Consider the following 12,859-nt stretch of genomic DNA (forward strand, 5'->3'; position numbering starts at 1 on the left):
AACTCAAGACATGTCACATATGTTAAATGCAACATTTTAAATCACCTCAGGACATAGTAACAATTTATATTCCTCAACTTTACTAGGCAAGTGACATACTAAGCCTGACATATCACCGAACAAGAAAGTTCCTAATAAAAATCTCATGTGAAATTCTACCGCAATGGGCACCGACGACTGCCAAGCCAAATGTTATCCTGCCGAGATCAGATGTTTTTATAAACACAAAAAAACGAAGATGTTTTTACAATTAGTGGCACCGAAAGATAACGTTTCCTCAGAACTATTTGTCTCAACAAAGACGCGTCTCACCAAAACGTTAACATAATGAAAGTTCTTATATTTTTACTTCCTCCGCATACATTCTTCAAGTGTGAAAATATATATGTCTGGAAGTCAAAAAGCTTGTTCCTTTGGCCCTGGAATTAAATAGTTGCCGAAGCTCTCATTTTCATGTGATTTAACCACTTTGAGAACGGCAAATAAGAGAGCCAGGCTTAAGAAAAATGTAAGAAAAAAAATATAAATATATAAAAAAAACATCAATTATGATAGCAGAAAAGAAAAAAAATACATAAAAAATAATTTCACAAGCAAGCAAAAATATTGACAATTTGCTGGATTATTTGAGAAAAAATAAGAATTATTACAGAAAAAAAATCATGAAAATGTACTTTACAAAGAAAGGAGAAATTATGCAAGGAAGCAAAAATTGACAATTTGTTGGTTTAATAGTAATACAAATTGAAAAAAATTATAGAGGAAATAAGAAAACACGTTTGTCCACTGGATTCAGGACCATATTGTTTTTCAAATGAAATCTAATCAAAATCTAGAACACTGAGGTCATGTCTGAGGTGAGCAGCCTCAGGAAAACAAGTTCTTACTATAAGCTAATACCACAAACTAATGAGTCAATACCATTAACACCTGCACATTAAATGTATTTCAGTTGGCAGAACTCCCAGAAAAAATGTGAAATGTAATACATCGAGGTAGACAAAAAAATACATTTTGAAATGTAATTAAAAAGCGATCTTTTGTGTGGGACTCAGACTTAAATGTTTGCCCCTGCAACCAAACCTAATACTATAAGCCAAGCAACTTGGCACGCACTTGAAGGATGATGGGTCTTGACACCACAAACACTTGCTTTTTGCCAGCAAGGAATGGGCTCAGCAGAGAGCTGAGGCAGCGAAGTTAGACAGTGGGAGAGAGACACAGACATAAACAGAGGTTAAATGGAATAGCTGTGGAATACGAACGCCCGGAAATGCCGTGTATTCTACATATATGTGACAATGCCGTCTGGAGTAAAGGGAATCAAGCAGCTACTTGTGCAGCTAATGTCCAATGTACGTTTTAACCCTTTTAGTCCCAAATACATGGAAAAGAACAAGCCCAAAAAGGCATTGTCTAAAATATTGAATGACAAATAAGGCAGCAGATGCCCAGTACAGCCAAAAGTAAAGCAATCACAGACAGTGAAGACAGCAAGATATACATCTCTCTGTAAAGCCTGTGTATAAATGATTCTCTTTTCTATAGGACATCTTGACTTCCTTATCAAGTCTCTAACAAGCTTTAAGATAACTGGATATTATCATAGATTACAGAGAGAGGGTGGTAGATAAGTAGAACAGCTTCCAAGCAGAAGTGATAGAGGCCAATATAGTGAGGGAATTTAAACGTATGGGATCGGCATACGGTTATCCTGAATCTAAGACGAGTCCAAGTAACGATTAAGGTTTGAAACTTTCCATCAGGCAGACGAGATGAGCCGAATGGTTCTTATCTGCCAAACGGTATGCGTCTATAGAAACAATCTCAAAGACTGCAAAAGTAATTATTCTCCAGAGATCTATCTAGCCCAACCTTTGTTTGCTACTCAAGAAATCTCACCTCTCTGGCCACCTGGAACAAACCGTGAAACTCGTGGAAAACGCATATATACGTTTCTTACTTGGTGATGCTGAATCCGATTTATGTTGCAAGTAAAATCATGGTACAGATGGAATTTGTCCACATCTTTGACGTGTCCATCCTTTTCTTTCCCCGTTGCTTTAGCCAGCGTGGAATGGATTGTGACATAATTTTGTTTACATCTGAGAAAAAAACAGGAAGATTTGTCATCAAGGAATGAGAAATAATGTTATAAAATGTGTATTTGGTCAAGTCTTTTCAAAATGACCACACCGCCAGAGACACAGGAGGAGCTCCACAGGCCAGACATGTGAGATCTAACGTAAGGCTTTAATGGAAGCCAAAATCATTTTACCCGGTGCTAGAATTCTCAAAACGTTCAATTTACTTTAAAACAAACTTTAGAGAAATACCAATTGTTCATTTTACCACCATGTTACAGCTTCAAGTTTATGTTTCAACGTGACAGATGTGCTTGAAGTGAAGTTAAACTGGAGGTCTGGCTGGAGACGAGTGATAATCGCACCACAGTATATAAAGGTAAGACATGAAGGTACGAGACTAACAAATTTAACCGAAGAGGAATACTTGCACACATAACCATTTGCATATACCAAGAGTCGCGCATAGACTGACTACTTACAGATTTCTGATATGGTCCAGTGTTTCCTTGTCCTTGGCTATCATGTCTGCTAAGATGTGCTGCACTCCAGTCTCAACGTCTTGGAGAGTTGAAAGCCCTTTAAACGGAGCACACACACTCGTGTCAATATTCCCACTACTTAAATCACAATATACATTACGAGGATATAAACCCATCTATATGTTTAACACAAAGCCATAGTTAGGAAACAGTTCCTTCTTACCCCAACATTCAACAGTCACACACATTGCCTTCTCTTTCACGCTCTTTGTATCATCATGAGGACGACCTTGAAGCGCCCTGAAGACCAATGGTGTCTCCCATCCATTATCCCTAACAAACACTTTGCATACGCATGCGGTAAATACTGGGTTTTCACTGCCTTTTTACCATTCAATCCATAAACACTTAATCAATTCTTAACTATGAAGGTTTTTGTCTTTTTAAGCACATTTTTTTTTTTTTATTATGTTATTTGTAGCCATTTCTGAAAGATCATTACACCTCCCCACTCGCAATTGCAGCAAATTACCGTATTATAACTTGTGTTTTTTCCACCCACACATTACTTTTCTTACGTGATAGTCTCATACCGGTTATAAGAGGGTATAGGTGGTAAAGTGTACAATTTAAAGTACCAGAGAACAAGGAAATTAGAAGTCAGTCGTAAATACGCATTTTATAAAGAAATGTGAAAATTGTATTAATTTATTCGATATGCTGTTACACAGTGCCCTCTGCTGGCTGACTTTCAAACTAGTCCGTTACCAATGTCACAATTACTACAGATACATCGTTATCATTAAACAACCTTTAATACGCGGCACTGTACAAGGAGTTATTAAACAGATCTTAAAACCTATGCAAACTTAAAAAAGAGTGTGCCTGCTATGAAAATAAGTACATTTTCCTCAATGTGGTTTTAGTCCATTCAAATATCTTGCCTTTTCTGGATATATATTAAAAAAATCCAAAAAAGGCTGCAAATGTAGTAATGATCCTGACAAGGTCCTATTAATTCAGCAGCTACCTGGATGCTTAAACAGTACAGCCCTTCAAACGTTCATAGCTAATCTCAGCAAGAATCATCTCCGTCTAATACATGCTCACTTAACACAATGGAGTTTGGTTAACAACAATTAACACAATGGATTTTTATCCAAATTGGTGTGTGGCACAGTATGATGACAAATGACTTTATCTAAATGCTGGATGCAAAAATACATTGTCCTGCCTTCCTATATTTAATAGAAAGATGTCAGATCACAATATGTGTGGAGGGAAAAGCTTGCGACCGTTTAAAGACACATTCACATCTTTATATGTTATATGTAATTTGGATAAATGCTATAAACTAACTGCAAGGACTTTTCTTCTTTTATTTTTTGGACCAATATGTATTCACTAATGCTTAGCATTATGCTTTAGCGCTTGGAATTCTGCAAAGAGTTTGGTCGTTCACTGCCCCTCTGGAGTGAAAAGGGCTGTAAGAAGTTACAGTCTGATGTCCGATAAAGCCCCCACCAAAAAGAAATGATGAATATTAATGTAGCAAATAGCTTGGCTCTAGGGAAACAGAGCAAATGCATCGTGGGGATTCTGATGAATACCTCCAAGGATTTGTATGCAAAAAAAAAAACAAAAAAAAAAAACAACAAGCTGTCATTTAGTTATCGCATGGATTTAAGTGCACTTGATGCCTGGAGTGCGCCTTTTAATCTTTTACAACTTATTGCAGGTTGGTTGAAAATTTCATGTATTTGGCATAATTGAATTATGAGCACGGAAGCTTTTTAACCTCTCCAGAATAGCAAAATTCTATTTGATTTAAGAGTTTAGTTTCTGTTTTAATAGCTATTTTTAATGTTTTCTGTGTGGGTATAGCTTTCTGTCTCTATTGATTATTGGTTTAAAAAAAAATAAAAAAATTACCTTCAACGTTATTATTAATATAGGAGTACAGGTTGAGTTGTCCTGGTGTTTCAATCAGAGCTTTGGCTGCGGTTTCGAGGCCAAGTTGCCTGGCTCTTTGCGCCTTTGTTCCTTTGCTTCCCGTTTTGAAAGGAGCATACTTGTGTGAGCGGAAGAAAAAAAACAAGAGAAAATATTGTATGGCTCGTTATTTGCATTAAAACAAATCACTTCTATTCTATTATTTACATTAATATTTTAATATTAATATATAGACAAATGACCTTACCACATGCTCAAGTTCATCCACTGTTTTGGAGTTGAGCATGGCTGTTTGCAAGCTGGAAATGAGCTTTCCCTCCTTCTTTAACTTTTCAATCAGGTTGTGGGCTTTCTTGGCTACAGACCTATATCAGAAAAGAACCCAAAGACATTCCATCCAGTATTATTCAAAAGAAAGAGAGGACAGGAGAAAAGATGAACTGGAAAAGAGAGAGAGTGGTAGGGAACGAAGAAATGTGTGAAATTGGTACGCAATGGAATAAGAGGACTAAAAAACAAAAAGGAGAGGAATGTGGGGGCCATCAATGAAAATATTGGACAACAGAGCAAGGATTGTGAAAGAAAGATGGTGGGACTGGAGAGCTGCAAAAGAAGGGAGGACATGCATTGATAGCACAGGAACAATAAATCTGGGGTATGTTTACTAGGCCCAAATTAGATATTCACTAAAGTCTTAAAAGCAGCATTCATTAGACCTATAGAATCCATACTACGGTAATAAAACACAGAAAGTCTAAGCAGAACTTTATTCCGAGCTTATCTAGGGAAGCCGATGAAAGGCCAGGTGCTGCCAGACTGAACCAAATTAATTTTCAGCTGATATTACGCCAAGAGCTTTGACTGCATAGAAAAGAGAAAATGGGGATTGCGTTGTTTGGAAATTGGGTGACTTAGGTTAGACAGAACAGGCTGGTTTTTGCGTAAAGCTGAAAGGATTTTGAATGTCAGGATATGTCATTGACACAGTAGCATCATGGTAAGACACTCCCAAGAACATTTGAAAAGATGACATTGTGTGACTATGTATTGATGCCAAACCATTTTACTGTTACTGACCGTAACTCCTCCAGCCCTTGTTGGACTTCACGCAAAGCATCAGCATCCAGATTGTTAATGAGCTCCTTTCGGTAGCGGGCAATGAAAGGAATAGTGTTCTCATCCTGAAAGAGCTGGATCAGGTTGGAGCACACCCATGGGTCGACATTGGTTTTCTCAGATAACACCTAGACAAATTTTCATTTAACATTTCAATTACTGGCTACCCAAATAGTCCATAAATAACAAAAAAAAACCTGCAGACAACAAACTATTTGTGATGCTGAACATTACTTACCTTACGGCAGATCCCTTCCTGCTCTCTCTCCAACAATACAGATGCTGGCCGTGTCCATAATGGGCTGTCTAATCCTCACTGTCAGAAAGCGAGGCTCCAAGCGCACATTACGGGCACTGCCGGCGCCCCTACTATTGGAAAGCACTCTGCAGTAAGGTAAGTAACGCCGATATTTTACTCAAACAGGTAAGATTTGCCTAATCATTTCGGTGAAAAATGTTTTCACTGCTTTAAAGTTCCTGAAAGTCAGTAGGCCTGCACAGCTCCGTGAAACTCATTTCTGTCTACTCTGGTGAAATTGCTGGCTACGGGACTCCACGGAATACATTTTTATCACTAAATCATACAGAACACTAAACGCACCTCTACAAAGTTCCAGTTCATGTCCATTCCTTCCCGGAAGCTGGCGGTGGCACTGCGTTTAACTGGTTTTCCCAACGAGTCAGCAGAAGCCTTCAGTTTCTTCAGCGGCGGCTCGCCAAAGGTGAAGTCATCTGGTGGCTCCTCATCATTTACCTTCATTTCCATTTTGACCGTGCTGGTGGAGGGGGATTCCTCCCTTTCTGCCTTTACCTGGGCTTGCACCGGTTTTTGAAGTCTTGGCTTTTTTGGAGGGGCTCTCTTTGGTGTTTGAATTTCCTGCTTAATTGGTTGACCTTCCAACCTTTCTTCAGAGATTTCATTACTAATAATCATTGATTTTCTCTGTAAGGAATTCATAAAATACAAAAATGTTTCACTTCTTCAGTGGAATTAGAGTCATACAAATACTATGTATGTGAAATAAATACAATGAGATGCAGAACTGCACCTCCTGTAGATGTGGAGCCTACAGGAATAAGGTTTCTCAAATGATTTCCCAAGTGGGATAAGGTGGGGCACATAGCTGCACTACTAGACAATAGTTTAGTTCCATGTGCCCTAATACACAAAAGTAATGATTGTAAGACTGGTCATGAAAAGCGGAAAACCAATAGAAAAATGTGTGGGCAAGCTTGCAAGTGTATGGACGTAGGAAGACACAGGTAGAGGTGTCACCTCTCCACTACATATCTACAAAAATTAGGCAGTCTAGGCACATACGCCCGACATGCCTTATGGAGAATCCCAACGCTGGTCTCTGCACCAGGACAGCACAGCAAAGCTTTACCTCTTCCTTAATCTGTACTCCAGTCACGTCTTTCTCAATTTTGGCGTTTCCAGAAATGTGTTCGGGGGTCCTGCGGGTAATGCTGGACACATCAGTAACTTTTCCTGCAGCAGGCTAAAGAGAAAGCATAAATAAATGAGTCAAAATAACATGAGTATCAACCATTATGCCAGAAAAGAGAGAGTTACAAACAGGAGACTATTGAGTAAATATACACAGAAAGCTCAATTCACTAAACAGCAGGATTTCCATGTAAAAATTTAATTTGCAAATCAAGTACCATGCCTTCTATCAAGGAGCTTTACAGTACAAAACAAGATTAGTCCGCTTTATGGTACACCTTGGCATACAGACTGTCTTTATTTGGGGCAAGCAAAGCACAAAGGCTTAAGCTGCAAGTGTTTGCAAGCGGTCTGTCCAAAGAAAACCACCAGGAGGGCCAACAAGTGCGGATAATAAACCTATGATTTATATATTACTGTGCCGCATGCTGTTCGGTTATGTGTCAATACACAACACTAGAATATCCGAGGAATTCCTGCACAATAAAATAGAAAAGTATTTAAATCAGCCTTTAATAGCATTATGGAGCCTTTAAATCTCAGTGATTCTTGCCTTGCTTACCTTCCTCGGCTTAGGAGCAGTTGCACGCTTTGGTTTTGCTGCGGTCCTCTTTACTGTCTCCTTTTTAGCTTTTGGTAGCCTCTTGGGTTTGGGAGCTTTAACCTCCGGTTTCCATTCATCTTCCTCTACAGAATCTTCTTCGGAGTCGGACCTGGTTTAAAAAAATACAGCTGTGTAAAAGCAAATATACCCCAGATAGACTTTCTAGATTGGCTGCCATTCATGATACCTGCAAAGTTAGTTACCTGGCACGAAAGAGGAATAAAAGTAAACAAAGAGATGCAATAAAATATATACGTTAATAGCGCAAGAGAAGAAAAGCTTAAGATCCCAGTTCATCTGCTTCCCCGCTTAGGAGAAAAGAAGAACATTATGTGAGCTCTTTAACACATCACGTAATAAACCATAGAAGATCTGTCATTGTATTACTTCCTTTGAAAAAGCTTTAGAATAGTGTCTCTCTTATTTGTGTGTCATTAAACCTTCTGTTTCCATGGCAACAATCTAATAGGCGACACGTGACAAGCATTCTCTGAAAAATTGTGAATGAAGTAACATTTCACACGACTGAAGATTTATTATCATGAGACATCCAAGAATGCTGGGAATTAGAATGTTAATATATTGGGAAAAGGGTGAAAATTCTGCTTCGGGGGAGGGGGGGGAAAGGGGATATCTCAACAGCAAGGAAGAGAGGAAAACACGCATGGCTGAGAAGCAGCATTTAATTATGTGGTTATTCCTGCTATTTCAGCTAAATTTTACTTGGAAATTCTTCACTTAGTTCCCAGCGCCCGTCTCCTTTCCACACGTGGACCCCTAAGAGGCTTTGTAGGCTTGCAGCTGGGTGCAGGGAGGTTGGGGGAGCCCAAACGGTTATATTAACAGTCTAGTGAGCGATCAGGCTTATTAAGAAAGGGCTATAAGAGTTTACTTCAGGAAGAATAATTTCCATACATTCACACGGCGATATATGTTTCCGTGTACATAACGACCAATGTTTAAGAAATTCAGGGGGCCGAGGCATACGCCCAAAGCATCGAGACCCGTTACGGACATTCCTAACACTGATACTTTTGAAAAAGAAATAAAACATCGTCATCTGTTGCCTGCAGATTTGGTTATATTCTTATAAAGTCCATCATAGCAAATATACTGTACCTGCTGGGTCATCGTTTAAAATCATTGTTAGAAAAGGCAGCGTTTATCGTTCATCTGTTTGAAGATCCCATACAGAAAGTATATCATACAATGAGATGTACGCGTTAATACTCACACGCTAAGGAAGGAAGACTCCTGCATGGCGACTGCTGTGCTCTGTTTAGCTCTTCTTGGAAGTCCGGACATCTACAATCATCAACACGATGGTCTTTATTAAAATGCAGTATATGATTGAAAAAGAATTATAGTATTTACAGCGGTGGAACACTGACTACACCAGGGGTTCTCAAACTGCGGCCCTCCAGCTGCTGCAGGACTACATCTCCCATACTCCTCAGCCAGCCCCTTAGCTGAAGGAGCATTATGGGAGATGTAGTCCTGCAGCAGCTGGAGGGCCGCAGTTTGAGAACCCCTGGACTACACACTGGAGACAAAATCATAGAGCGGCCCGGCCACCAAAGAAATACAGCATCATTTAAATAGTGTACAAATACAAAATAATCCCCCCCAGCGTGTACAAGAAGGGTCTGGAATACTTCATACAACTCATCTAGGGGTGTATTTACTAAACAGTGAGATTACAAAGTACCGTGAGCTATTCCTACAAGAAGGGCTGAGCTGGCCCTGCATAATGCATAGTTAAAATGGTGAGCTAAGTAATAACTTAGGTATAATGTAACCAGCAAACAGTCCACAAGAAATGGCAACTTATCTTAATGTAATACCGCTGGCTGAGAATGATGGGAGTTACCATTTAACACGCACTGGGCAGGCTCAGTTGACCCCGTCCTTATGTATAACAACATCTGACACGTCTGGGCACTCTGGGCAGGTTACACTGCGTACCTTTGTTAGATTTCCTCTGTCAGCCTGGAAAGTCTCCTATGACCAAAGCCTGAATTATAAAGAAAAAGGAAGAAGAAATGACGCCATCGAAACAGAGCTGGCGGGTGAAGCGGGGACTGCATTGTATCAGCATTAGATTTCAGGCGTTACACAGACATTTCCGGGAGCACCTGAAAGAGAACCCGTAATCCACAGACGCCCGGATCACTCGATCCACTACAAACATCACCAACGGCACTGAATATGTGTATATGTATACAGTATATACAATACACACACACGACATTACAAACTTTAATTCATATGAAATCTCCTCGGCCCGGTGAAATAATTGTCATTTAAAGGCATCAGGCAGTGAATCTGCAGCGATCGCCCTGATCACGCGTGTTCTATCACATTATTCTATCAATCGTAAAGGTAAATGGATCAGCTGCCAGCAACCCCTAATAACACTGTGTACAGTTGTGTAGCTGGTATTGTCTAATAACACTGTGTGAGGTTGTGTAGCCGGCATTGTCTAATAACACTGTGTAGATGCCATTATCTAATAACACTGTGTGAGGTTGTGTAGCCAGCATTGTCTAATAACACTGTGTATGGCTGTGTAGCCGGCATTGTTTACTAACACTGTGTACGGCTGTGTTAGGTGGAATGTTGTGTTGTTTCTGCACTGGTCTACGGATCCATTACCCCGGGCCCCGGCTCCGTAATGTTTGAATCACACGATGAGCAAAACAACAGCGACCGGAACGATTCCACAATGAATATGAAGGCTTTGTTAATGATATACTTTTTTCCGTGGGATTTGCTGCTGCAAACAGTGACACACACCGGCTTTACCGGCTCCTGTATTGGAGAACACACGGTTATAACGCGAGCCGTACAGGATACTCCACACCGCCCTTCTCTTACCGGGGGCCGAGGGGTGAATATGCTGGGCTGGAAGGATGCACAGCAGCCCGGGGTTCATTTGATTCCCTGCTGCGCATGCGCACAGATTCGCGCTATCCTGAGTGGCTACGTGCTAGTGGCGTAATCGTGAGGCCCCACCCCGAGACGCAATTACAGGAAGTTGGTAGAATCCCGAATTGTGGGCGTTGCTCTGGCTAGCGGTGATGGGAGTGGGAGGTGATGGGAGTGGGAGGCGCTGGGTTGGGGCAGGAGATGCTTTAACCCGACTTGAAGGCCGGTTCCCCCTTTGGGTTTTGTCTCAGTGTTTCATGATCTGTTACCGGGGGAGGGCAGGAGAATACATTAACCCATTGAGTGCAGGGAGACTGGGCACATTTTCCACCGTGACAATTTTCGTGGTTTTGCTATAGTTAGGTGATTCCCCCCCCCCCCCCCCCATTCATTCATATTCATAGAGGCCTAGACACATCCAGACGTGTATTTACCTTCTGTGCCGCCCAAGGCCCTGCCTACGGGTCCCATCTTCCTTTGCATTTAACCCCTTAAGGACCGGGCTCGTTTTTTCTTTTTGTACCCTGTGGGACCGAGGCTGTTTTAATACTTTTGTGGTGCTTGTGTTCAGCTGTAATTTTCTCCTCACCCATTTAGTGTACCCACATAAGTTATATATTGTTTTTTTTCAGGACAAGATGGGCTTTCTTCAGATACCATTATTTTGATCGTATCATCTTATTTACTATAAAAAAAATAAAAAAAACATGGTGAAAAATTGAAAAAAAACACATTTTGTGACTTATTTGAAAAATCTTTTACTCACCTAAAAAAGCAAGTAAAAAAACTAGCTAAATAGATTCTACTACTTGTCCTGAGTTTAGAAATACCCAATGTTTTTATGTTTTTTGCTGTTTTTTGTAAGTTATAGGGCAATAAGTACAAGCAGCGTTTCCAAACCTTTTTTAAAAAATCTGGTCATTCTGCCTCCATCTCCTCTTTGGAACATCTTTGAAGCCGGTTAACTTAATTTAACCCATTCAAACCATATATTTTTAAAAACTAGACACCCCAGGGTATTTCAAATGCTGTTATTTTAACCCTTTCCATGCAACAGTTATACAACCACACTTTGTCAAACTTTGTAATAGTAATTTTTTTTATTTTTTTTTCACACAAATTGTACTTTAGTTATAGATATACAGGTTCTGGTATATGTCACTGTCAAACAACCCCCCAATGTGTGTTCAAGAACATCTCCTGAGTACAGCGATACCCCACATGCATGGGTTTGTCAGATTGTTTGGCTGGTAAAAGGCTACTTTTGGGGCATGCGTAATTCAGGTGGTCATTTGGTCATTCTGCCTCCATCTCCTCTTTGGAACATATTTGAAGCCGGTTAACTCAATTTAACCCCGTCAAACCATATATTTTTGAAAACTAGACACCCCAGGGTATTCCAAATGCTGTTATTTTAACCCTTTCCATGCACCAATTATACAACTACACTTTGTCAAACTTTGTAATAGTAATTTGTTTTATTTTTTTCCCCACAAATTGTACTTTAGGTATAGATATACAGGTCCTGGTATATGTCACTGTCAAACAACACCCCAATGTGTGTTCAGGAACATCTCCTGAGTGCAGTGATACCCGACATGCATGGGTTTGTCGTGTTGTTTGAGATTTAAAATGCCACATTTGGGAAGTGCGCTTTTTTTCTCCATTTTGGTCAGTCTGTACCTATGCCCTATCTTTGAGCTCTGCCACTCCAATTTACCCCATCAGCCATTTTTTTTTATATTAGACACCCCTTGGGTATTTGAAGTGCTTTTATTTTAACTCTTTGTTGAGATTTTTGAGAAATTTTAGCACTTGCTCAAAATAATATTATTTTATTTTTTTAACCCCTTAACGTCCATTGCCGGGTCAGGCACGTCATGCAAAACGGTCACTTAACGACCTATGACGTGCCTGACACGTCATCAGACTTAAACAAGCTTAGAAAGTGATCAATGATCACTTTCTAAGCTTAAACGGTGTTGCTGTAATGCCTCGATGTCGAGGCATTCAGCAACACCGAGATCGGCATGATGGGCCATGTCTGGCCCCTCCCCGGGGCGTCAACAGCCGCCATACATTGTATGGCGGCGGACGCCCGTTTTAAAAGCGTTTAGGAGGCGATCAACGATCACCTCCTAAACTTCAATGGTGTCGCTGGAATGCCTCGATCAGGAGGCATCCAGCGACACCAAACACTTACCTCTTGATGGACTGTGACCGCTCCGGAGAGCGGTCACAG

General features: G+C 40.3%; 1 protein-coding gene across 1 annotated transcript in view; it reads right to left on the reverse strand.

Moving 5' to 3' along the window:
• Nucleotides 1-10,643, reverse strand: part of LOC149303152 (S1 RNA-binding domain-containing protein 1-like) — a 69,578-nt gene extending 58,935 nt beyond the window's left edge. The window contains exons 1-9 of the mRNA XM_089481354.1: nucleotides 10,567-10,643; nucleotides 7,648-7,798; nucleotides 7,024-7,137; nucleotides 6,237-6,578; nucleotides 5,597-5,763; nucleotides 4,767-4,884; nucleotides 4,499-4,637; nucleotides 2,567-2,663; nucleotides 1,964-2,105 (exon numbers count right to left, since the gene is read on the reverse strand). Of these exons, the coding sequence (XP_089337480.1) occupies nucleotides 1,964-2,105; nucleotides 2,567-2,663; nucleotides 4,499-4,637; nucleotides 4,767-4,884; nucleotides 5,597-5,763; nucleotides 6,237-6,578; nucleotides 7,024-7,137; nucleotides 7,648-7,798; nucleotides 10,567-10,643 (1,347 nt within the window). The remainder of the gene's footprint in view (nucleotides 1-1,963; nucleotides 2,106-2,566; nucleotides 2,664-4,498; nucleotides 4,638-4,766; nucleotides 4,885-5,596; nucleotides 5,764-6,236; nucleotides 6,579-7,023; nucleotides 7,138-7,647; nucleotides 7,799-10,566) is intronic.
• Between the last annotated feature and the right edge of the window lie 2,216 nt (nucleotides 10,644-12,859).

The sequence above is a fragment of the Sceloporus occidentalis genome, unplaced genomic scaffold (genome assembly GCF_023333645.1).
Source record: "Sceloporus occidentalis isolate IW3139 unplaced genomic scaffold, rSceOcc1.0.p SCAF_15, whole genome shotgun sequence".
NCBI lineage: Eukaryota > Metazoa > Chordata > Lepidosauria > Squamata > Phrynosomatidae > Sceloporus > Sceloporus occidentalis.